This window comes from Strigops habroptila, chromosome 8 (genome assembly GCF_004027225.2).
Source record: "Strigops habroptila isolate Jane chromosome 8, bStrHab1.2.pri, whole genome shotgun sequence".
Classification (NCBI taxonomy): Eukaryota; Metazoa; Chordata; class Aves; order Psittaciformes; family Psittacidae; genus Strigops; species Strigops habroptila.
In genome coordinates, this window is record NC_044284.2 from 19586158 (window position 1) to 19612044 (window position 25887).

At 39.5% G+C, this 25887-nt stretch overlaps 1 protein-coding gene across 12 annotated transcripts; it reads left to right on the forward strand.

Moving 5' to 3' along the window:
* The first annotated feature begins 1517 nt into the window (after positions 1-1517).
* Positions 1518-25489, forward strand: MFF (mitochondrial fission factor). Of its 12 annotated transcripts, none has more exons than XM_030495147.1 (9): positions 1518-1720; positions 6062-6279; positions 7150-7337; positions 8182-8270; positions 12223-12297; positions 15597-15755; positions 21435-21497; positions 24185-24269; positions 24647-25489. In XM_030495147.1, the coding sequence occupies exons 2-9, from the start codon at positions 6063-6065 to the stop codon at positions 24776-24778; spliced, it is 1008 nt and encodes a 335-aa protein (XP_030351007.1). In that variant the 5' UTR covers positions 1518-1720; position 6062; the 3' UTR covers positions 24779-25489. The 12 variants fall into 12 exon arrangements, with proteins under 12 accessions (XP_030351007.1, XP_030351009.1, XP_030351010.1 ...); XM_030495148.1 differs by having other exon boundaries at positions 1520-1720; positions 7165-7337; XM_030495149.1 differs by lacking the exon at positions 21435-21497 and having other exon boundaries at positions 1519-1720.
* Positions 25490-25887: the final 398 nt, after the last annotated feature.

A 25887-nucleotide genomic window follows, 5' to 3' on the forward strand; every position in this document is an offset into this window, starting at 1 on the left:
TTTGTGTTTTGTTTTGGTTTTTTTTGTTTGTTTGTTTGTTTTTTTGATTGCTTGTTTGGTTTTGCATTTGGTGTTGGGTTTTTTTTTTTTTTGGTGGGGTTTTTTGGTTTTGTTTTTTTCCCATAAATCTCAGAGCCTGGAGAAGAGCTAAAACTGAGGAGGACTCTCATATGGAATGATGGGGATTGCCTGGTAAACTGTGCTCAGGCCAGCAATTTGTGTTTCAAGGAGGTCAAATGTAAGATTACATTTTGAAAGGCAAGTAATGTGTAATTCTCTATGTTATACAACTTTTTATCTAGTGAGAGATCATATTTCAGACCACTTGCCTCTGTAAAACAGTGCTGTTGGTATTTGTGAAGAACTGAATTAGCAAGTTGTGAGCCTTGGATCGATACATGCTTCAATACTTCTGGCTGCTCATTTTGACCTCCAAAACATTACTGTGACCATAAAGAAGAACAGAGGGAAAGCTCAGAGGCTACTTTCTTTAAAAAATTATCTGCTAATCTAGAATTTTATTTTTCTGTAAGGAATAGGAAATCGATAGTAACCTGCACTTCAAGAGAATGGCTGCTCTCAGGCAGCCTATGCTGCTATGCCAGTTTCAGGGGGTGTCACCTGGGGCCCTTGGAAGTGTTTTGCTGACGTAAGGAGATGCACTCTGGGGGTCAGAATGATTAAGTGGGACAGGGAATGGATGGCTCCGTCAGCCACATTTGCTGACACATTTCAACTCATGCTAATGGGGTGGTGACCGACGTAGAAAAGCCACCGCTGACCAGGACAGCTGCCCCGCAGTTTACCAGGGGCACCGTCTGGCGTGCGGCTGCACTAGCGCCCGGGGTTCCTGCAGGGCGCAGCTCCTTTTGAGCGGTAGCTAGGCAACTACCTCGCGCTCTCGGAAAATGCTCCCTAAAGCAACTGGCCTTTTGCCCGGTGGTGCCAGGTTCATCACACGCCAAGCTGGATTTTCCACCCACTTGACACGTAATTAGACTTTCATGTCTGCCTATTACACAGCATGTTAATCCACCACAGCAGAGACCCTGAGCAGCTCTGCTTCTCGACGGCCAGCCCTACAGACTCTGGGTTGCAAGGACCGGCTTCAGCAGGAGCGAGCTGTTGGGCACAGCAGCACTACATGCGGTGGCGCTACTCTGAGGCGAGCACTGCCCCAAGTTCCTACCCCTTGGACACGTCCAGGCTCAACCGAGGAGCTACAGAGGCACCAGGCCCGCTGCTCCAGGGGACGAGAAGCTTCGGGGACGAGTGTGTTAAACAGAGTCTCTCCGTGCAGAGCCCCGTACCGCGAACGCCGCGCTCCGGTTCCGGTACCGATCCGGACCCCACCTGCCCCGGCCCCGGGCCTCGCTCCGCCGCCGTGACCTTGCGGCGCGGCCCGCGGACACGCCCCATCGCGCCTGCGCGGCGCCCGCCTTCCCGCACTAAAAATGGATGCCCTCCGGCTCCCGCGCACGCCAGGCGCCAGCGAGAGCGGCTTCCGCCCTCTGCCGGTCACGTGACGCGCGGTCCCCGGCCCGGCAGTCCTTACGGGAGCCCGATGGGGACAAGCGGGCCGGGGTTTGCGTCTCACCTGCGCTGTGTGGTGAGGGCGCGTCGAACCGCTTAACGAGCACCCCTGCTCCGCCGCCCGCCGGTCCGGAGCGCGGCAGGAGCGGCTGGGCTGGGCTCGCCGGCAGCCTTCCCGCCGCTCTGGGTAAGTACGGGCTGCCAGGGCCTGACGGCAGCGTCTCCAGATTATCCCGGGGGGGCTCGGCCTGGCCGCGGGGCTGCGGGGGGCGAGCCTGCCCTTCCCCTGCTCTCTCAGACCCATACCCCCTCCTGAGCCCGCGTCGTCTCCCCGCGACCGTGTCTCCTCGCAGCCGCGGCCCCCGTGGCGCAGGCCCCCTCCTGCTCCTGCCCCAGCCCCAGCCCCGCTCTTCGCCCTGTGCCTCGCCGCTGCCAACCCCACCACCACCACCACCCCATCCCGGGGCACTTGGCTCCCCGGGCGCTTCCGTCCGTCGCCCCGTCGCTGGCCGCCCGATCCCTCCTAGTGTCCGGTCCCGCGCGCCCAGTGCTCCCGGCGCTCCCAGCCTTGTGCTCCCGGCTTGTTACTAGAAACGTTCAGGTAACGGGGCCAGCCAGTCTGTGCCGAGTGCTCTTAATGAGCACTGCGACAGCAACGCAGTGAATATTTGGTTGTTTCAGAGAAATGGTTGTCAGACTGCGACATGTTTTTCCTCCTAACGTTTCCAGTATTTTTAATGTTAAAAGAAAAATAAAAGGTGTTTTGTGTTAAAACCTCCAGCTGTAGTAAAACAAAGTTGAAAGAATGCAGCCCTTAATGTTCTTGGCATCCTGCTGCCTTGTTCATGTGTAACAGGTATATGTTTTGGTTCATGTCATCCTTGTGCTAAGGACAGGGGGTAATGAATTTCCAAAGTTCAACACATGCAACCATACTGTGCAGAACAACTTTTGGCATTTAGCCTATGCCCAGCTTTCCTTTCCCTCAAATTGTTCTGTTACTGTTTTTTTTTATTTCACAGCCTCTGATCACATGCTTCTGTGATATATGTTCTGACAGTTTTAGGGTCCCATAATAGGGTTCTTTAGGTTGTATAATGTGTGTCCTCCTCTTCCCTTTTACTTGTCAAAGGATATCTTAGACACTTGCCACAGGAGCACTTTGTAGCTTATGTATACTTGAACAGACTAGCTGTAAAGTATCGGCATCAGGAACAAACAGCTTGGTAGCGGGAGAAGTTACTATTAGTTAAGTGTAGGTTGTAAAGCCTGCTCTGATCTCAGTGCTGTTACAGCTGTCCTGTTACCAGTACTCGTCTTCATGAATCTGTGATTAACTTGGTCATCCCCACTGTGCATAACATTCCCAGTTGCATCACAGATATGGCCAGTGTCTGATTATTGCTGACGAACAGTCATCCTTCAGGTTCGTATGCATTGCTTCATCCCCATCTCTTCCATTGATGTTCTTGTTTAGGAGGAGGAGGTACCCTTCTGTCTTTCTGAACACATATAATTCACCCTGTGTAACTTCTCTTGCTCTCTCTTCCCTTATTCTCTGCCACTGATGGTCATTTGTGCTTCAGCTGCTCTCTGTCCTTTATTTATCCTGTGTTTGTAATGGTATTTTTATTGTCTCATCATTCTCAGACTTCTTTTCTATCTTCATGCCTCTTTAGAGCTACTTAGTTCTGTAAATATCAATTTTAAAACCCTCCTCCCCGATTTATTATTCATGTCTTCTATAAAATGCTCTGTGTAACAAGAACATTACAGAAAATGTAAGTTTGATTTCTGTTCTCTTTAAATAGCTCCGGGTTTTGTTTGCAAGCTCTATTTAAATATTTTAAGTTTTCTGTTGCTGAAATCTCACTGTTCCGTGTTTTGCTGTTCCTTTGTAAAAGGGTTAAAAATTGAAATCACTTTGAAAGCAAATACAATTCCACAATACAAATATGCAAAGTAGATGAGAAATAGGCAAGAGTAGGAAGAGATTGAAGTATTGTATCTATAGGTCCTTGGCAAGTACAGCTAAACCCACGCAGTGCTATTTAGTTTATAGACAGTTTGTAAAGCAACCATTCTAATGCTGTCCTTTTTTGTGTGTGTTTTACCTTACAGCTGGAAAGCAGTTGTCACTTACGTACAAAGCAATGCCAAGCTTTAGGAAAGCTGTGGTGTAAACACTGCTGCAGTGTAGTGATACTTGATTGCAAAAATTAGACCCATACAGGTATTTCAAAGTGAGAAAGTGAACAAGCAGTGAAACACCTTTTGTCAAGTCTTGTGAGCAGTAACTATTCTTTAAGCTGCTGCCGATAGATACTCTGAGTGCTCTAAGTTCTTAAAATTCAGACTCTTTATTGACATTATGATTTTTATCCCTGTGGATCTGGGAATGATTTACTGATCATAGACTATATTTTGAAATAAAAAGCATGTTTTGGAATGTGGAAATGTCAGCAGACTGTGTACTTTGTTCATATCCCTGTCTGATCTAGTCAGTGTCTTGCGGGAGTTTGCAATACTAAAGGGCAGAAACAGAAAGCCCCCAAAGTAAAATATTAAGAATTTTGAAGTGACAGAGCTGCTTAAGCACCTCTTAAACTCCTGTGAAGTGTTTAGTTAAATGGATTTTTCCAGTTTCTTTCACTAGATACAAACGGTAAAAGTCAATACAGATGGATTAAATCTGCATCACTTCAGGTATTTCCTTTCTAACTATTTCATTTATTTATTTATTTTTAAGTTTACATAGAACAGTGACCTTCTTGCCTTCCGCCTGACCCCTAGTTCTCCTACTGTATTACAGTGAGACTTTGAGATGAATGAGATTCTTTCATTTGATCTCTGGTGGTAGGAAGTCCTGAAAATAACACTGAGGATCCCAGGATGGATTGGCAAATGGTCACATCTTGAATATACTAAATGTGTGCATTTAATATAGTGTTTCACAATCCAGATCCTTCTGTGTGCTTCTTTCTGTTGTCTGAAGGTTGCTATTAGTTTGAGGTTTTACTGATAAATGTGGAAAGTATTGCTTCTTTGTGGTGGTGGGAGGAACAGCTTGTGGTCTGTCTCACCTGCCAGATAATGGCCTGCACTGAGGCATTTGGTTTGCTAAGTTCTGCATGTTCAGCATATAAAAGCACACATGCAGCAGCAGACGTGGCCTTGCTGCCAAAACCAGTAAAAGAATGTAATTGCAATTATCATGGCAAAACCTGCCTTTTTGCCAGGATAGATTACTTCATTTGGGGAACTACTTCAAGCACTAGAAGATTTCTTGCTAACCTATATTTACATATTATGTGTGTACATGTATGTATAGAAATACATATTTCTCTCAATCCTAACCCTAAAAATAACCATTATCTTAGTCTGAGCTGTTGACAAGGCCCCTCAGCCATTGCCTGGATGAAAAGTTCCTCACAACCTTGTATTCCACAGTTTCTGCTGGGAGCCCCTTTCTACCCCTACTCCAACTGCAGCTCCAGGATGTCCCTCTCTGAACTGAGCCCATAACCATAATCTTGGTCTGAGCCATCAGATAGGCCCACTAGCCACTGCCCAGGTGAACAACTTCTCCCAGCTACCCGAGTTCCCTTTCCAGCCCACAGTTTCCATCAGCAGCCTCTTTCCAGCCCACCTCCAAGTGCAGCTCTAGGATTTCTCTCAACCTTAAACCTGACCTCAAAAAACCCAGTTATCTTGGCCTTACCGTATTAGGGTTTCTCACAGCCCAGTTCCTAGGAAATTCCCCTGCTGCTTCATATGAAATGCCCTTATTTTTCTAGGAAAATGTATATATAAAGTATTGGCAAACCCTATAAGTTTAAATAAAGTCTTGTTCTTTCTCTGAACATCTTGTATCTGTTCTGCGAAAGTAAGATATTAATTTACAGAAAAATTCAGAAGTGAGAAATTTACAAAGTTGCTTGTGATTGGGAATGGGTTTTGAATATGCTAGGTTTTCAAGATGATGTGACAGGCTGTCGATAAGGAGCTTTGTCCTTGTAAGATGGAGTGAGATCTGGGTGACTGGCATTGAGCAGAAGGCTGCCGCCCAAGCCAAGCCTTTTCTTTTGTTCCCCTATGTCAACATGCAGTTTTGTAAGACTTCATCCATTTTCTCAAATCGCAGTACAGTGGATCTGTGTAAATACCGATCCTACCAATTCTTTTTGGTTTGTTGGTTTGTGTTTCTTTTTCTGCCAGCCAGTGCAGGAGTAGTACATACTGCGCAGAATTTCTATGGGTTGTTTTGTCACGGCTCAATTTGAGGACCCTCAGTGCGGCTTTGAGCATTGCCTGCAGCATCACTTTGTTGTTCTGTCATTGCTCTCACCTCTCAGCTACTTCTGACCACACTTCCTATAAAATTTATCATATAACTTGTTTCTCAAAATAAGCCTGTTTATTTATGATCATCTACCACTTGCCCAGTAATCGGAATGAAGAGTTCCCTTTGCGTACTTTCTGCTGGTTTCCTAAATTGCTGTTACAGCTTTTGGTTTTCTTTTGCCAGAATGAGTGGGGCTGCATTCCCATCTCCAGCTGCCGAGATGGCAGAAATTAATCGCCTTCAGTATGAAATGGAATACACTGAAGGAATCAGTCAGCGCATGAGGGTCCCAGAAAAACTCAAAGTAGCTCCTCAAAATGCTGACCTTGAGAAGGGCGCCCAGGAAGGATTTCCAAATGCCAGTGTAACTATGCAGGTTCCAGAGCGGATTGTAGTGGCAGGTATGTCTGCATCTCAATAAAAGAACAATAGGTGAAAATTTAAATTAGTTTCCCAAATTTCTGGATGGACAAAAAAATTTACAGATATGTTTTTAAAATAAAAACCTGTAAACTGCTTTGTGGTTTTCAAACATTTCTTGCTCATCAACTTTTGACTTAGGAAGTTTCTTAAACTCTGAAAATGTTTCATGAATAGTTTTGGTATAGCTTGTAGTGGATGCAGTTAACAAAATATGAACAGGAAGTTTAATTGCTGACTTTTTGTCTTACTGCAGGAAAAAAGGTTTATCGATTGACACCTGATGTTTCTTAATTTACTGTAAGCTAAAGTAACTATGAGAAGTTCTGGGGATGTAGACGTTAACCGAACAAAATGTGTTTGATTATAATGAGATTGCTAATTATGTTAAGGATCTGTTTATTATTTGGTGGACTCTGTTAATGCTTCTTTAGGATTTATGGTCATGGGATTTACAGTGACAGAACTGGAGTTTATAATTTGCGAAATGTGTGACATGCTTATATTTTATGCTTTGAAAGAGTGACATCTTCACATCCCCAGTCACCATGTTTCTAACCAAATAAGCTATTAATAGGAGTCTGTCTTGAGATCAAAAGTGCCCTCACTTGTGATAACAGTTGATGTTGCTCAGGATTATTCAGAATCACTGTTCTCAGAGAAACTGCTCAAATAAGTGCCAGTTAATGTGGTCTTTATGAGACCTTAACCATAGTTTTTAACATACAAGCCCTGTTAGAGAAAGGTATGCTTAATTATTTAGCATAGTCAGGGGAAGTAACTGATGTGGTACCTTTTTGAATTGTAGCATTAGCCCTCATGCCTCAGAACAGCTTGCTTTCTGTTGACAACTAATGTTCTTGCAGGTAATAGTGAAGACATTCCATTTTCCAGACCACCTGACCTTGACCTTCTTCAGTCTACTCCATTCAAACCGCTGGCATTGAAAACTCCTCCCCGTGTTATTTCTCTTAGTGATCGACCGCTAGATTTTTTGGACCTAGAAAAACCTCTACAGCAGACACCTCAAAATGAAGAGGCTAGTACTTTTTTTTTTCTTTCTTTACTTGAGAAGCATTCTACTAAAGGAAGTGAAATGACCAATGATTTCTTTACTGTGTTGCAGATGTGCTTTCTGCTAACATGTTAGGAAAATATAAAAAATATCTTTATTAGCACTGTAGTAGTTCTGATTATGATTCTGAAGTTCCATATTTAACTGGCAGATGGCTAGGGGTTGCCATGCTCAGTAAGCTTACAGAGGACTTACAAGTTCATAGTTAGAACTACTTAAAATACTTTTACAAAAAGAAAAAATCCTTTTGAGTGAAGAGAAAGCTGCAGATTATTTTTTTTATTTGTAGGTTATCAGAAAACAAGATTCTTTTAACATGTATAGTTAACCTTTGGATTCATGACCAGATGATACCACATAGAGTTAGTGAGTTTTAACAAAACTCTGAAAAACGACTTCAAAGAATGGTATAACACTAGCATCTGGTGGATGATGGTAACTGACATCTTAAAAACTGAAAAATATTTAGGAAGCTACATATTCTATAGACTCATACAGTAGAAATAGATTTCTCTCTGGTGATACGAAGTAATGTTAACCATAATAATAAAAATTCTGTTTGTTCATGCTTTTGTCACCAGATCACATGGATAGATAACAACATGATTGCAACAAGTCTGGATGTTGGCTTTACGTGTTACCAGCATCGTATCCTGTCACCAGTTGTTTTCCTCCTAATCACTGTGAAACATGAAAACGTGCCTTTGTATCTGCGGGCAGATCTAACTTACAAATCTCCAGTGCAAATTATTAAGTGCCTCCTGGAATTCCCTGTCTTTTATCTTCTCCTTTCTCCCCTTTTACGCAGATCCGTGCAGTGGGAAGACTGAAGAGAGAACGTTCCATGAGCGAAAACGCCACTCGACAGAATGGCCAGCTGGCCCGAAATGATTCCATGTGAGTAGAGCAACAGGGTGCAGGGGCACAGCTTACAGCTTTATTGCATATTTTCATTGTTACTTATCTCCTTGTTATTTGGGGTTTTTTCCAACTAACATTTTGTATGTTGTGGCAAGTGCATAATTTTAAAATTCAGAAGGCCAGCATTTTTCTTAACTTTTATGCTTTTTGTTTAGTGAGGTGACTCATTTGTGAAATATTTTCTTGCAGTGTATGGCTGGGAGTGTTTGTGGGCTCACAGCTGGTTTTACCAGTTATTGTGAATTGTTACTTCAAGAGATTTTTCAGTTCCTGAGCTGGTATAATTCCCTGTCCCTTCCCCTGAATATTCAAGAATTTGAGTTCTTTGTGCATCAAAATGTTCCTGGTTCTCCCATTGTTCATATTGTAACAGTTTTCCTTCATAGAAGAAGGAATATGTGTATTTCTTCATAAATATTTGACACCAAATAAAAATTACTTCATGTACTTAATGTATTAGAATCTGTGAGTATATATCTTCATTTTTTGAGACGAAAATGTCAAGTAGCATTTAGAATTGGAAACTTCATATAATGTTACCGTCTGAGGTAGCAAATTCTTATGGTGCTTTCTGAAGTCATGCAGATATATATAGTTTTTTTATTAGATATGATAATCGTGGATTATTCACAGTTTATTCTGAGTGACAGCATGTTTCCATCTGGCAATAACTGGTTTTGCAATGTAACACTTAGAAATCTTTTATCTATGAATTTTAATACAGTTACTAGAAAGAATACTTTCCCTTGTTGAAAGTATCTTAAATCTAAGATTTAAAAGATGGGATTCATCTGTCCCAATGTAGACTGTATAACACTATTGTTAAATCACCATAAACTTCATTTTCAGTAACTAGAGGGAAATAAGTGCATGGCCTGCTTAGGGTCTACCTATTTTTAGTCTAAAATAGAATTATGCCCCAGAAATGTGTTTTCTATTTACAGCAGGAGCACCAGGAGGTACTATATGTACTTCATATTTGTCTACTTGTTAGTCTAAAACTGATAAATGTACTCTGATGCACATTCCAGACATGTTATAGTTCTTCTCTTCCTCCAGATCTTCATGGAAATATTGTTACATATCTTCCTCTTCTTAATCAGACACTTGGTTTTCATAAAAGCTCATAGATTGCACGTCTAGGTACTCAAGTCTGCTGAGTCGTATCTGTTTGCTGACCTGGCAAAACTAGATTCATATCCTTAAGCTCCCAATCAACTCTGTCTCCAAACATTCTATCAGCTTACTAAGTGCCCAAGTTCCCTGTGGTATCCTGTGGTCATCCAGTTATGTTCCTGTTGGACCAGACAAACTAGAATTTCACTGTAGGAATGGCCTTAACTTGCCTATCTGATAGTTTGCACATGATGCATGCTGAAATAGATGGTCTTCATGTGACGGAAGCTGCTTGTGAAAAAGGTTACCCCTTCCATATTACCAGGTCTGCTTTGCCACTCCTTCACGTATTGCATTTAAAGGATGCAATACAGATGGTATATGAATTCTTGGTTTTTTTGAAATTCCATTATCCTTGCTTCCCAGGTTAGTTTAGTATTGTGAAAGTCATGGGCTGTGTCTGCCCAGTCAGACATCTGAGAAACTGTCAAGATCAGCTCTGACTGGATGTATCCAGTTGCTGTCAGATTTCTCACATATGTTTGGGCCTCTTGAATCTGAAAATCCTAAATCTATTGAACTCACCTCCGTGCTTTGCTGTTGCTCAGTAGCTATATATAGAGTTACTGTTTTTAAATGGTCTGAATCTTATTTGCTGTCCCAGTTTATGAACCTACTAGTAGTCTTTCAGAGGCTTAGCAATACAGTGCACACCCAGAATCCTTTAAAAAGGGTGTGATCTGTGACTCAGTTTATCATTTGCAAAAGCCAGGGAATTATGACAGATCTGGAGATTAGTTTTCTTCTCTTGACGTCCATACTAGTGCCTGCATGGTCTGTCAAATAAAATCAAACTTCTGATGCCAAGCAGTTTCCATTATCAGTGTCTTTTAAGAGAATTATATAAGCTTTAGATTGATCCAGGTTCTTTTCTCTTTTGTTTGTATGAAAAATAACAGCTAGTTAATATTGAGTCTGCTGTATCTGCACTCTCTGCTGCCCATGTGGAAGAAGCTAACAATCTTCAATGCAGCATCCACACTTGCTGACCTGCAGATAATGTATTTTAGCAGAACTTCATTTATCTCTTGGCCTCCCAAGTACTTGTTTTCTTATGACAGAAGATACGCTGTGCCTAATGTGTAGACCATCTGCTTTGAAATCGCTGAGGTTCCTAGAAACTGCTTCTTTTTCTGTCGTCATTGCTGCTTCTGACCTTCTGAACCAGTATGATCCAAAAAAAGAAATCACTTTGAACATGCTGTGGCACTGTCAGTGATGCCAAGTCTGGCATTTCTCCCTCACCCAGGTTTTGTCAGTCTCCAAGTGAAGAATGTGACTATGTACCTGGCTAACTCTCAGGAGAGTATTCTGTGAATTCAGATTACAAAAAACACAGTGTTCACAGTAGAACTTATATGGCTCACACAAATGCAGCCTTTTGTACTTGATGAAAAAGATATCTCTTGGCTCTTGTTTCCTCACAATTTGGGCCACAGGACATATGCTGTAAAGTGCCAAAAAAAAAAAAAAATCTGCAAGTTTCAAGTAAATAAAACCAGAAGTAGTGGTTCTACAAACAAAATTGGTAAAGAGGCATTCTGCTTTCACTGTGGTAGCTACTTAGAGAAGCTACCCATGCAGAAGTGTTACTGTATGGCTCAAAACAGGCTAAAAAGAAAACCAACCTGCTTGATGAAAACTATGCTACTGATGGTACCGGGTATCACCTAGTTCATAGACTACTATCTTTATTAGAGATTCATAGTAAATGTGGTGCATGTCTTCTAAGTTTAGCTTTCTTGTTGACAAATTAGACCATTTAAGTAGGTAAATCCTACTACAAATGTATTCTTTACACCACAGGAAGTGTAATTGTACACCTGTTACCTTACTTAGATCACATTGAAATTTCATCTAGAAGTACTGTTTCTTTCCAGTGGTACAAAACCACAAGAAACCATCTGCTTGTAAAGTTCTTACTTTCAGTATTGTTGGCTGAAAGAAATAATCTTTGCTCTAATTACTGTCATGATACATTGCTGCTTCATCAAAACTGGCTTGATTTAAAAGTTCATGTCATGTCTTTGACAAAGATCAGCTCCTTATTCCTCTGCTTGTTGGTGTCTGGTTCACATCTTCAGATAGGAAACAGAGTCCATGTTTTACTTGAAATATTTAATTCCTACAGAAGAAAAAACCTTTTGGTTTATTGGGTTGGTTGTTTTTTTTTTTTAATGCTTGTATCTCTCATACCTCCTTGATTCAACTTCCTGATAGACATGATAGTCTACTTGGATGCCATGATGAGGACTCCATTGAAAAGGTACATGGAGGCACTGCCTTTTAAAAACTCTTTTTTCTAAATGGGAATATAATACTCAAGTTTTAATCAAGGACACTGTTGTCCTCTTTGGACAAAATATGCAGATATACTGTGCACATTCCAGTGTGTGACCTACAAAGTGACAGAACAAAATGTTCTGCAACAATTTGTCAGATTGAAGCAAAAAAGTTTGCTGCTGGGCTCCTTATCACAGTGTTCCTTACATGGTACAAACAGTTGTTTCTTTTTTGTTTTCTTTCTCTACTTGTCATCCAGTTGCATGCAGAGACAGATCTGGGAATTCTTTGGAAGTTGAGTTTCACCAAAGACAGTAATTCTCAAATGCTTTTAAAAAACCTGAGACTAACAATTAGGCACCTGCTTTACAGTAACTATCTAGCTGTGTAGCAGTAATGACAGCTCTCTAAATTACAATCCCTCTATTTATAAGGATGCTTACTTAAGAGATTACAATTATTATTCAAGGTGGCACAGATCAGATACTGTCTCAAGAAATAAAATGCCACGGTTCCAGTCACCTCTTTCGACTAAGGATTGCAAGTAAGCCTAAATGTTACATAGTATATGAAAATCAAGAATGTGCTTAATTATGTTGCTCTGTGCAATACTAATCTTCTGACTAAGTATCTAGTTTAGAATATAAAATTTGAAACAGCCTTTGCTACACTGAATGTGTGGTTTCTAATTTTGCTTCAGGGTTTCTCAAACTTGGCCAAATAGTTTTCCTATGTAAAGAACATAGGGAAAAATACCAGACAGCAAGTGAAAGGGGTAACTTTAACTAAGAACTGAATTTCAAGCTATTTTGAAGTTTCATTTTTCTTTAAGTTCGTTTGATTCTTTGGCTGGTTTTGAATAGCTGGAGAAACAAAGTTTTTTGGTGGCCATTGCCAGCCAATGGTGACTGCAGGGATTCCACTTGTGCAGTGGAAGTCAACAAATCATCAAGAGTGCATGGAAAAGGAGATGGCATTGAATTTTTTTCTGCTTCAGCCTTTCCCTCAGGAAAACACGTCTCTCTCTAGAGTGTTCAATTTCCACAGTTTGAGAAATTCTGTTCTTCATGCAAGCTGTGGGGAAGAAGGTGATGGTGTGCCCCTCTAACAAGAATACAGTCTGTGTGGTTGAATTTAAAGTAACCTTAGTTAGTTAAATCTGTTTACCTCTCATTTAATACTTCCAGAATTGTAAGTTGGAGAAATATCTAAAATAAACCCTGTTTACATCACACATGCTTTGAGAAGGTTTGGGGGAGATTACTGCTAAGCTAAAAACTATATAGTAGAATGTTACTGTGCTCTTCCATACTAATTTCTGTAGTTCCGTGTTTGGGTTCTAAACTCTGGAGTTGACTGCTGTTTGTAACTAGGGAGTGTTAAAATAAGTGTCTGGAGCTGTATATAAGAATTCTTTTTCAGAAGTTTCAAACAAAAGTATATCTAGGAGTAAGACCAGAACTAACTAGAAATGGAAGAGAGAAGGGGGATAGCCACAAGGTCTAATGATAAGCAGTCTTACTAAATGTTAGAGGATTTCCCTTGTAGTAGAATTTTTTCCTCCCCCCCCATATTCCTTAATCCTGATACTTGAGACCTTCATAGAATTATTCTTACTTTCAAACAGAAAGGAAGAGAGAGGCCTCTGTCAAACTATGCACGTTTAAAAGGATGTAAAAATTAGCAATAGCCTTTATGGAGAAGATAGAGTAATTTCATGGAGCTGTACAGTTTAGCTCATATCCAGGAGCAAATAGCTTTAAATCTTTGAAGTAATTAAATCATTTAACAAACTAAATATTCTCTTAAGTAAGAAATAATATCTTAAAATTAAGTAAACTCTTGAAACTGCCTTTTCTTACAAGCCACCTATAAACAACGAGCATAAAGTAGTCCAGGGACTAGACCACGGTGTTAGGAATTATCCAGTTCTGAAGTCTGCCTTGAATTTTCCTTATTATCCACAGTTTCCATTTAATCAGCACATAGAATCATGTAGGTTGGAAAGGACCTTTGAGATCATTGAATCCAACATGTAACTTTCTGCTAGAGAATTTTTTGCAGTTTTAGTTAAATAGTTGTGGGGGATTTTTTTCAGTGCCTAGAGAAAACTTTGTATGCAGATAACATTACTGTGGTATTTACAGCAATGCCATTCTGGACAACAGGAATTCCACAAAGTCTTCTAATTTGCAGTATGTCTAAATACTGCTTGTTAAGCTTTTTTTTTTATGCTGTCTTTCAGCCTATTCTGTAGATCTCTGAAGTGATGAATAGGAAAAATTACTTTTAATGTAAAATGTACTGTGAGTTCAAGCCTTCAACTCTACCCTCATTTGCCTCAAGCCAGCAAATCCACAAAGGAGTAGAAATTCTCACAAATTCACTTTAGTGGCAATATTTCCATACTTGCCTCTGCTTCTTGGTATTTTTCTAGTGAATATTGGCATTTCCAATGCAATTCAAAAGTATAATGTGTGGGTGTGACCACTGCCATTGCTTGCAAGCTAGAAGTCATCATAAATATAAAAGATGGATTCTACAAGTCCTGGAGAACGATAAAAGTTGTAAAGAAGAGACATAGATGTTGATTGATGTCTCCTTTTTACTTTCTTTTGTCCAAGTGTACTCTACAGCAGCATGAAAAGATATTTGCAGTTTAGGTAATAAATAATGACCAGTATCAGTCGAGCACCAGCCACTGCTGTCTTTGGATGTCTCCTGAAGCGTGGGATGGCTGAACTCTCCCGTGGGTGACATAACATGCTTTGAATCTGCCTTTTTCAATTGAATTTTCTTTCTTACTCTATTTTATGATCTTGATGCCAGCCAGTTGCAGAGCAATTCTCTTCAGAATGAAGAGTATCCATAGAATCATGACCCATCCAGAGATTATCCAAATATCAAACCAGCTTTCAAGCATGTGGCTACTAATGCTTTGCTTAATTTCTTTAAAATGCCAAAAGTGAGAAGATTGGCATTCTAAATCAAAAAACTGCTGGGGCAAATCACAAGTGGCAAGGAAATGTGTTGAATTGTGAATGCTATTCTTGGAATAAAATATATTAGAAATTTGTCTTGATGTGTGAAGGAAAATGTGGATAAAGTCAGGTTGAATGTAAAGAAACACAAGCAAATCAAAAGCAGTTTATCAAAACTAATTTATGTCTGACAGAGATGAGGTTTGTATAATCCAAGTGGTCATGTTTGAATTTCAATCCTGTGTATTTTAACTATTACTTTTGCATCATTGTCAAAAAGCCAGATCATGTAATTTGTTAGCACAGGGATATGAATTCTGTGCTTGCTTTGGAATTTCTTGCAATTGCCTTTAAACTTTGTTCACATGCAAATCAGAGTGCAAAACAAAATACTACCTTGATCTTTAGTTGCCTCTTGAAGAAAAATTTTTATTGAAGAGGCTGTGTGAGATTCTCCGTATTGAAAAAGGCTTGTGTTTTGAAAAGAGATGATGTGTAAGATTTGTTTTCAAATGCCAGTGCTTGTAAAACACTCTTCTGTCTGATATCAGTGAGGACTTGAATACTGACTTCAACAGGTACAGATTTAGTTGAACAAGGACTTTCTAAAACTAACTTGTATATCAAATCAAAACTGTGTCCTTGGAATATTACTTGTGTTTGTTTCTGAAGAATATATGTGAATGTAGCTAATGATCCCAACGCTACTAGAATTTGGGAGTGTTGCCTTACTGTGGTGGGAGAAAGGTAAACCAAAAGCAAGCAATAATCATTTTGGAATGGGGTCTATCTGAAAAGCTTTTTTTAATTTAAAATCTGACTGTAGTGTTTCTCTCTTCATTTACTATGCTTGTATGAACAGTGTGACACCATCACTGCAACAGGCTCGTATCTGTCCTCCCAATATGTTACCTGAAGATGGAACTAATCTTTACTCTGCTCGTGGCATTTTGTCGTTTATCCAGTCTTCCACTCGTAGGGCTTACCAGCAGGTGTTGGATGTGCTGGATGAAAACCGCAGGTGATTGGTTGTCACTGATTCTGCCAGCTTTTGCTGCCTTTTTTTTTTTTTTCTTTTCTCCTTTTTAGTGGAGTTTGGTTTCTGTTTACAAAATAATAGATGAAATTATTTGGTTTTGCTTTCCTTTGCTTCCACTATTCATAAGCAATGTAATTGTCCAAAATTCACATTTCAAAATGCTTCTGTTTCAGTCAAATATAGCATTGTTTTGGTTTTCTTCCAAATAAAAATCAAAATAGGAAGTGTTAGTCTGTGACTGCAAGCAATTTTGCTGTTCCCAGATTGTCACTGTTTTCTGCAATTAATACTTGAGCCTAACCCTGCAAATTAGTTAGCCTTGTCTCCTGCTTTTCTGTTGGTGAGCAATGGTGCAAATCAGTAAGATTGGGTTGATGTTGTCATAAAGCATTAAAACTAATGTGCAGAAACAGGGTAGAATATTATGCAAGGCATTGTAGACTCTGCCCTTGGTAATGTGTCAAGACTTTAGGCTGTTTCAGTTTATACTGGGAATAGTTATATCTGGTTGATGTACAACTGATGGTGACCAGTTTGCTGGATGCTGAGAGCAAGAAAGGCAATGTATGCTGAGAAGCTGTTTGCTTCTCTGATTAATGCTGCCTCTGGTTTTATGGGTAAGCTAATGTGAGGTAGTGAGCCAAAACAAGACTCATGGCAATCATTGTATAATATTTCTGTTCTCTTCAGTGGAGTTTTGCCCACTTGGACTGTTTTGCCACTTTGAAATGTTACAAGAATGGTACATTTAACAATATAGAAACATCTATAAAGACTAACAGTGGCAAGATTAATTTACCAAAAGCAATTTTCATTTCAATACTATGCTAGCACAGAGGGTCAGGTAAAAATGGCACACAGTTAGTCTCTAGCATAGGGCTAGCTGAGACCTCAACAGCTTGCCAAGGCATCGAATTAGAGGAGGTAATTGGCAAGAACACTGTGAGGAACAGCTCATTCCTCCTGCAGCCCATCAGTGTGGCCTGTGCTAGGAAGTTCTTTTGAAATTTGCCATCTGCCTCTTGTTGCTAATATCCCAGCAGCACTCCTCATAGCTAGTAGTGTGAAGTGATTTGCTTTCTAGTTGTTTTGGTAATACAATGTGACTATCAAGCCAATCTTATTGTGAATGTCTGTATGTTTGCAGTTACTTTCCAAACTAGCACCTCCTGTAGCTCACCATGTTTGCTGACCTGACAGTATATAAATGCCTGCATTAACATTTTGTATAGAACTCCAGTGTTAGTGGCCTTTATGTTCTTAAACTGGGACTTAAAAAACTTTTGATGCTTGTCAGCAGTTGAACAGTAATACCTTTTTCTTTGTCAGTATTAAAAATTAGATAGAATTACAAGTTTGCTTTGCTTTACAAAATTAAAGGTCCCAGATAAGGAGGAATTCTACTGTCTGTGAATAATAGCACTTATGGATACTGTGCCAAGAGTCCTTGTTAACATAGAGACTGAAATTCTAACCCTTCCCCCAGCCTGCAGCTGAAGCTAACAGGTTTTATTCCTGGCTTCCATTAGGCATGATCTTCCCCATGTTTTCTTGGATTCTCGAAAACGTACATATATGCATGCATACACTTTCAACTTCAATTATCAGAAAATTTCTAGGGTTCTGAATCATTCAAAACCAGCATTACTTTTCCTGGTTTGGGTTAATTTTTGAGATGTTCTTACTAACCTTCCTGGAAGAACCGGGAAACCTATTTCTAGACACCTATGAACAAATAGGTGCCAAAATAATGAAGTTTTCAAGAAGGTGAAAGTGTATCCTTTGTGGTTGGGTGTTTAGATACCCACCACTATTCTACAGCTGGCTTAGGAATGTGAAATTTGGATGATCCACTTGCATGGTTGCAAAATAGTGTTCATTTTAAATTGCTCCAAACCTGCACTCTGTTCTTTTGCTCTGTGTAATGTGCTTTCTATCTCAAAACCTTATGTATTTAAACATTTTATGCTTAATACTAGAAGAGATCTTTTGAAATGAACGAGATCTGACTGCTACTCGCTGGAAATATTTTTAACTTGTTTCATGGCTTGCTTTTTTGTTTTGTTTTTTACAAAATATTTTCCAATCTACTAAAACTGCTAATGGTAGGTGCGGATTGTACTGCTGCAGATAATGAATTATGCCTAGCTTAGCTGGCACTGCTTGTATAGTAGGCTACTTGAATAGGCAACAATTTAATGATCACTATTTACACTGTCTGTTTACTCTTGCATTTCCTTCAGCTTGGACAAGGGCAATAGGTCAGTTTTGTTTTCCAGTTCTAACCATTTTTGTGTTTCAATTTCTGTCAAATGACTGGAGGGCCTATACCTCCTGTCAGTCTTTTAAAGACTGATCCTTCATGCTCCAGGCAACAAAACTAAAACAAAGAGAAAAAAAAATCCCAAACAACCAAACCACAAATAAAATCCAAACCAAGCAAACACCCAAAACACACACACACACACACACACACACACACACACACACACACACACACACACACACCAAAAAATGCAGTTAAGGGGATTTTAGTGATGTCTTAAATACAGGAGGAAAGGCAATTTCGTATCTGAATAGGGTTGTGTTGAAATCTGTACTTTATATGAACTGTTCTTCATCTTTTGGATCAATACCTTTTTATTTAGGAGAAAAAGGTATGGATACTTATTTCTACTGCCTTTCTTCAGTATAGCCCTTCCTAAAAAGCCACTGTCCTTCTTAAATGTCAAACCACCCACATAATCATATCCTGAGGTGTTATGATATCACTTTTTATCCTGAGCAAGTTAATGATATTTTTCATGGTAGAAATAAAATAGGATGTGAGTTAAGACCATCGAAGAGGGCTACACATGAGTTGGGAGTGGGGTAATGTAGTTCAAAACTAAAATGAAATGGTCTGCAAATATGTAGGAGCCTGGGAAAAGCAGTAGCCCATTGCTGTGTTGAAGTAAGGGCATAAAGCACCAAGAGAAGCGAGGAGAGCAGTTTCATCCAGTCTCTGATTCTTCAATGTACCAATCTTTTCTGTACTTCAGAAGCTGAGCTTCTTACCCAGTTCATGTCCAGAATATGTCTGTAAAGCCCTAGTGCCCATTCTTACAGCCTTTCTGAGATTTCCAGAGGGGGTTTAAAGTACAGTGATAGGTGGACATAGCTGCTACCTCTGCCTGAACAAAGAGAATATGCTGGTCTAAGTCCCCTGTCATGCACAGAACTGATGGAAGTTTGATGCAGGTACTTAGATTGTCCACACCTTGTTGTTTTCCTCCCAGACCGTGTGTTTATGATTGCATCATTACTGTTGTATTTCCATTGCAGGCTCCACTCTAAGCAGTGGAAGACAGACCAGATTTATTTGGTTATTGCCTTATTGCCTGTTTTCCCACCATTATTAAGTTTTATTAGTGTGCATTCCCTTCATGTTACAGGCTGCTGCTGTATTTGCAGTGAAATAGTTGTGTTGTATACATGGCTTTGGAGTTATGGCTTCTTCTGATCACGTCTTAATGTTTAGAATGAAATTTGAAATAAGTAGCCAGAAATTTCAAAGTTTTAATATACTCTTACTCCCTTTTAAAAAAGAAGGCCATGTATTTAGTATCTTGACTATATTATACTTATGCATTCTGTATTTACCAAAAAATTTGCTGCTGATCTCAGTTATGAGGCCACTGTGATCTATAGAATGATTTTTTTGTTGTTGATATATAAAGCCAAGCAAGTAAAAAATGTGGGAGAGGCAGGAGAGTATTCTGGTGATCCTTTTGGGTCCACCTGTAAAGAAATAAAATGTTAACTGTAAAGAAAAGGAAGAAATCAGGTGCAGCTTTTTAACAGCCTGGCTGTGTTGGGAAGTGGGATTAAAGACTTGTTTTTAATTAAAAAGTCTTTAATTTAAAGACTTTAATTTAAGGTTCCTGATGTGCACAGATTCCAGAGTGCTCTAGTTTTGTTCCTTGTTGTAGCCTTCAGCTACCTCCAAGCCTGTGGCTTTCATTGGGAAGGGTAGTGTGAATAAGTATTGATTAGTTCTACAACAGCTGTAAAACTTTGTTTGCCACAAAATACCACAGAGGCCAAGAGTTTAGAGAGCATTTGAAGCTTATTGTTCTGATTACACAAATACTGTCCTATGTCAGATGGTGTGGGAAGTACCTGGTGGATACTGACAAGCTGGCATTCATATATCCACCAATTACAGGTGACTTCTGTTTGCAGAGAAATTCTGTGACCTTTTCCATAGGTGCTGTTTGCTGAATTTCTCACTCTTTTCTGAAAGTATTTAGTTTTAGCACCTGTCAGACAGGACTTGAGGCTAGCTGAATTATTTCTTTGATTAAAGAATAGGAATACCTTTTTGATAACTTTCTACAAGACCTCATGCGTTTAGGTAAAGATTCTTTTTATTGTACATATTGGGAATGGGGGTTTCTGTTCTGTAAAACACATCATACTGGTTTATGTTACGTACAAGATGGAAAAACATTGTGGCATGCTTTTTTGGTGCTGATTAGAGTAGGTCCCAGTGCCAGTAAGTATTGTATCAGATAGCAGAGTTTACTAAGGCTCCTAGATTCCAGTCCTTGTAAATGAAACTAGGGATTGTGATATTTTTGCATGGTTCTTTGCTCATTTTCAGGCCAGGCTACAGTGTTCTCCCAGCCACCTCAGCACCAAGCCTCTTCCTCCTACACGTACCTGCTGTAAAGATCTTCACCTACCTAGATTCTCTTTGTTTTTTATTTCATAGCCTGGAGTATACATGGGTTAAATGCATGGTAGAAGAACCATTTATTGGCTTTGGGAAAAGGAAAGAAACTGAAAAAAAAAAAAAAAAAAAAAAAAAAAAATTTCAGGCTCTTTTCCAGTTTGTTACACAGCATAGATGTGGCACACTAGTGCCTCATTACCAGAGGTACTGAAAACACATAGTACTAGCTTTGTCCAGTACCTTTGTCCATAGAAGGTACTGCTGGTATTCTGTAAACACAGTAACTTCTTATTGCAAAGTTAATATATATTATATAGTTTCAGCAACATAAAAAGCTCTACCTTTTCTTCCTCTCTGCCTAGAAAGAAAAGGAAAATAAATTGAAAGAGCAACACTTACAAGGATATTCATACAGTCTACTTGAAGCTTTTAATCACCTCTTCCTGGACACTAGCCCAGGTTTTCTGAATTACATCTAGCATAGGTGAATAAAGAAAAGACAAATCTCCCATTTCCCTAGAGGGAAGAGAGGATGATTAAAAAGGCTTTTATGTATGTGTAGATACAGGGTTATTTTTCATTGTTCTTGCATGGGGTTTTGATTTGGGGGTGAGGTTTAACCTGAAGTTTCCCAGGGTTATTTTATAAGGTTGATAACCTCCACCCAAACCTCTATTCCAACAGTTTGTCTTCCATGAATGAAGCGGTGTCATCAAAAATTTGCCTGCATGTCTTAGCTGCATAAACATTCAGTGTTGATTAAATTTCAGAGAAAAAAGAAAGTGTAATTTACAACAAAATAAATAGATATATTGTATTTAAACGTCATACAATCTAAGTGGAAAAATTTTGATGTTCCTTTGTTCTGTGTGGTTTACCTCTTATCTCTGTTTGTCATTTCCTGTTTCTGTCTTGTGCTTTCTATCTACAAAAACCTGCCGTAGGCCAGTGTTACGTGGTGGGTCAGCTGCTACCACTTCCTCTAACCCTCATCATGACAACACCAGGTAAAGAGTATTTTTTGTTAGTCATGATCCACTAATTTAGATTCAGACTTCTGCTTCCCTGTTTCTAGTGTCCTTATTTTAAAACACAATGTTTATTTCTGTCTGCCCTCTTAACTTTAGATACTTCAGGCCTTTATTCCTTACTCATGCAAGTCACCTTCAAAGACCTCACTTGTCTATTAGATACAATGTGCTACAGAATTCTGACTCAAAGTAATGTGTCAGGAGAGGCTCTTAAATTACATCAGTAGTATACTGCCAGTATTTGCTATTTAGCAGTGAGTTTCATATTTTTATTGCTAGAAGAATTGGTCTTGACGAATTAATTGGTCACCTTATTTTTTCCAGGCGTTCTCAGTAACATGCCTTTGATTGTTAGTTGTAGCTGGATGCCTTTTGACTGCCATTGTCTTGGTGGATTGACATTGTTTCAGTGGAACCGGATGTAAGATTGACACATAGTTCAGGATGAAGAAAGAGTCCCTTCCACATCTATTGTTCCCATTTGCCACTACTTCTGTGCTTAAGTAGACACTAAATTCAAGCAGGTGATTCTTCTCTAACTCAGGAACTCAGTTTTTTTAACAGTCCAAGAGATTATCTCAAGGGATTTCTTGCTGATAACCCTCTCAATGTAATACCTGGAATAGTTTGGAACTTGCTAGAGCAGCAGTGATACACAGTGACTTTATATTAAATTTATATGACCTGGGAGGGAGGTGTGCCTGTCTCACTGAAATGATGAGCCTCTCTGCTTTTCCCAAGAGATAGAGAGGGACAACTACACCCTGGATCTGGTGGAATTTTCTAATTTTTTTACCATCTATTGCAAATGAAAAAATGGCTACAGAAAGACCCTCCTCAGAAATCTCTTTGGCTTTCGGAGGAGCTGTATTAGTAAGGAAAACTTGTTTTATTTGTGTGCGTGTGCAAAGCTGCAGGCTTTCTTTAACAGTAAAAATGTTCATTATAATTAACTTTGGTTTATTTTAAAATAACTTTGCTCAGTTAGCAATGTGAGCTTCACAACACTGAGGAAATAAAAAATCAAACCCCAGCAGTTTTGCTCTTTTTAATATTGCCTAAACTGAAAGAACTACAAGTAGTATAAATAGCATAAATTATAACTAAGTGTATTTGAAGTTTTCTTAGAATAAGAAATTAAAAATAGTCTTAATGAGGAAATATTTTTCTAACAAAAGGAGTTGTTGAAACTTTTTTTTTTTTCTTTTTCTCCTATACTGTGTTTTTAAAACAGCTACGACTCTGTTGACAGAGTTATTTGACTCATCCTTTACTAAAAGCTGTTTCTATCCTGATCCCACCTGGAGAAGTTTTCCCTCTCCCTGTATGCCTTTCAACCCAAAAAACCACAGATCAAATCTCTTTACAGAGAGGGTAATCAGGCATTGGAACAGGCTGCCCAGGGCAGTGGTGGAATCGCCGTCCCTGGAAGCGTTCAAAAACTGGGTAGATAAGGCCGCCAGTAACATGGTTTAGTGGTGGTCTTGGCAGTCCCGGCGTAATGGTTGGACTTGATGATCCTAGAGGTCTTTTCCAACCTAGTTGATTCTGTGATTCTGTAATTAACTTCCTGTCTTTTATACAGTGTTGCTCAAGGATCTCGTTGTCTAAGTCCAGACTAATGCAACTCTCATCTAGAAGCAGCAATTGTTATTTAGAAACTATATTAATGAACAACAATACAGGGAAACTTTTGACAATTTGTCTGTTGGGAGGTGAGGAATCTTGCCTGAGCTGAGGGTGTTCCATAGAAGTTTTCTGAAAGCAATGAAAGAACATGCAGTGTAACAGTAGTACCTGCCCTTCAGTGCATTCTGCAAGTTTCAGGAATTCTACTTGTAGTCACATTAGTTGAAGTTGACCAATAACTGTCATTAAATGCTGAACATTCTTTTAGGTGTATTTTGTTGTGAATTTGGTAGCTGCGACATTATTTTGTTCAGTTTAGGTGATTGAACACATACTTTATGTAGACTTTCTGCCACTTCCCAACCAATAATAAATTTGCTGTATTTAATTTACTTGCCCTAGGGGTTAGAATAATGCTTTCTCTGAATCACTACATTAAGAAAACTGAGAGGTGCTCTAGGAACAAACTATGCAAAGTTCAGCAAGCAGTGGCTGGGCACTAGACTCTTTATTTGCAAGGTTCTCTGCCTAAAATACCAAGGTTAATGTGACTGAGATCATTAATCTCAGTAGGTGTCCACTTCGGATATTTAAGTAGGTACACAGCATAAGACACCCAATTCTCTCCAAGTCTTCATTAGATTATTTCTAATCTGTTGCCAGGTTTCTTGCAATGGTGGCATTTTAGTTCAGACAAAACTGTGACATCAGGTTTCATTAATCAGTTAAACGACTAGAAAGAGTCTTTTGAGAGACCAAGTGACAGCAAGAAGCCTGTCTGCATGAAGAACCTTCAAAAATATTTAAATGTGGAGAGCAATATACCTAGATTCAGTCAAGAACCTGATTCATGTGTGTTTGTGCTTTATTAGGTTAGGATCCTATTGAAATAGATGATTCTGTAAAAGCTGGGAAAAAAGTTTCATCATTCTCTCTCTGTCATCACCAAAAAATACATCTACTAGAATTTTGATAAAATCTGGTACTTTCTAATCTTTGTATGAGATGGCTAAACTATCTCCCTTATTTGATAGATATGGTCTTTCCAACTTTGATACTACGCTTGAGGGAACACCAGATGACATGACAGTTGTAGATGCTGCTTCCTTAAGACGACAGGTATGTAAAGCACTAGTTGATAATACTAAGAAAAAGCTGTAGAGGTAAAATGGGGGAACACGTTTTCTGTGTGGCTGCAAAGGTACCCATAACAGATACAGTGAGGAATCCTCTCTGTACCCCTCTGGACTGCCCTTGCGTATCCTGAATTGTTCTGGGAATCTGGAGAGTCCAACTCTGTTTCTGTTCCTACTTATTGGGGACAGCAAGGTCTGATCACTAGCAATTGAAAACAGAAAGCCAAATTATCAAGTGTTTAAAAATTGTCTGAGATACTGAAAAATTGTCTGAGATACTAATTTTACATGACTATTCAGAAGCTTCTAGAAAGTCTGGCAACTTTTAATTAACTGTTCAAAACCTTTACTTATTTTTAGATAATCAAACTTAATCGCCGCCTACAACTTCTGGAAGAAGAAAACAAAGAGCGTGCTAAGAGGGAAATGATCATGTATTCAATAACTGTAGCTTTCTGGCTACTCAATAGCTGGCTTTGGTTTCGGCGCTAGACACTGCTCGGAAAGATTTAGTTCTTGAAAATACAAACAATTCACAAAATTCTTTGTTTCTGTTTCTGAATTGTATGCTGTTTTATAATTCATACACTGGAAACTTCCACCACAGATAAAGGCTGTAGAATTGCAGTGTTAAACGGACACCTTGTTGTTCAGTTATAATGTATTTAACAGATTTGCATTGCAAATAGTTGCAGCATCCCCCTTTGCATGCTTCAGTGTAAATATGGATCAGCTGATATGAAGTTTGCTTCATGCAATGTAAGGACAATGATCTACAGGAATAATCACTGGATGTTTTGTTGCGGTGGGAACAGAACAAATGGAGTGGGTTTGGAGAAAATGTAAAAACAAAGGAATAAAAAGTAGGCTTTATTGTTCTGTTGTTAGATGCAATTAAACATGATTGCACTAGTTTTCCTTTAGTCTGAATAGTTTGAGGTGTGCCATATTCAAGGAGTGTGTCCTGTTTCATGAGGATGTTACTTGTTTAAGTACATGTTCAGGTCAGATAATAAAAGGAATTTTTTGCTAACATGCAGATTGTCCAGAGGTGTGTACTATGTATTTTTTTTAGTGTTAACTTTGCAGATGTTTTTCTATAAAATACATTTTTAAGCAAGTCAGTGTATGAGTGATCAAAAGATTATGGAGTACAAGATACTGATGTAGTATATTTAATAAAACTATCAAACCGCATCCAAACCGTTGTTTGATATCATTTTAAGAAAATGTGAAGGTTCATCTAAACTATCAGTCTTTGAAGTAAGTAGTAGTGATGGTCTGAACAAGTCAAAAGCAGCAGGTGGGCATCCAGTAGCCTGCTGCAGGCTACCATCCCCTGCGTGTTGTGGCACTGTTCCCGGTGCGTGTGGTCAGGACACAGGTAGGGGAAGCTAGCCTGGTGTCCCCATGTACTGTGGTCTGTTTAAACATTCCCTGTTCAGTCCTGTGATCCACCACCTTTGTTGGTAGCTACCTGTCCGAGTGAGTGCCGAGCTGCGTGCTGGGGGACCTCAGCCTCCCGGCGCATTAGTGGCTTCCTGCCCCTGCATGGCTGCAGCTGCCCCTTCTACGCCATGCAATGCTGGCAGCAGCCCCAG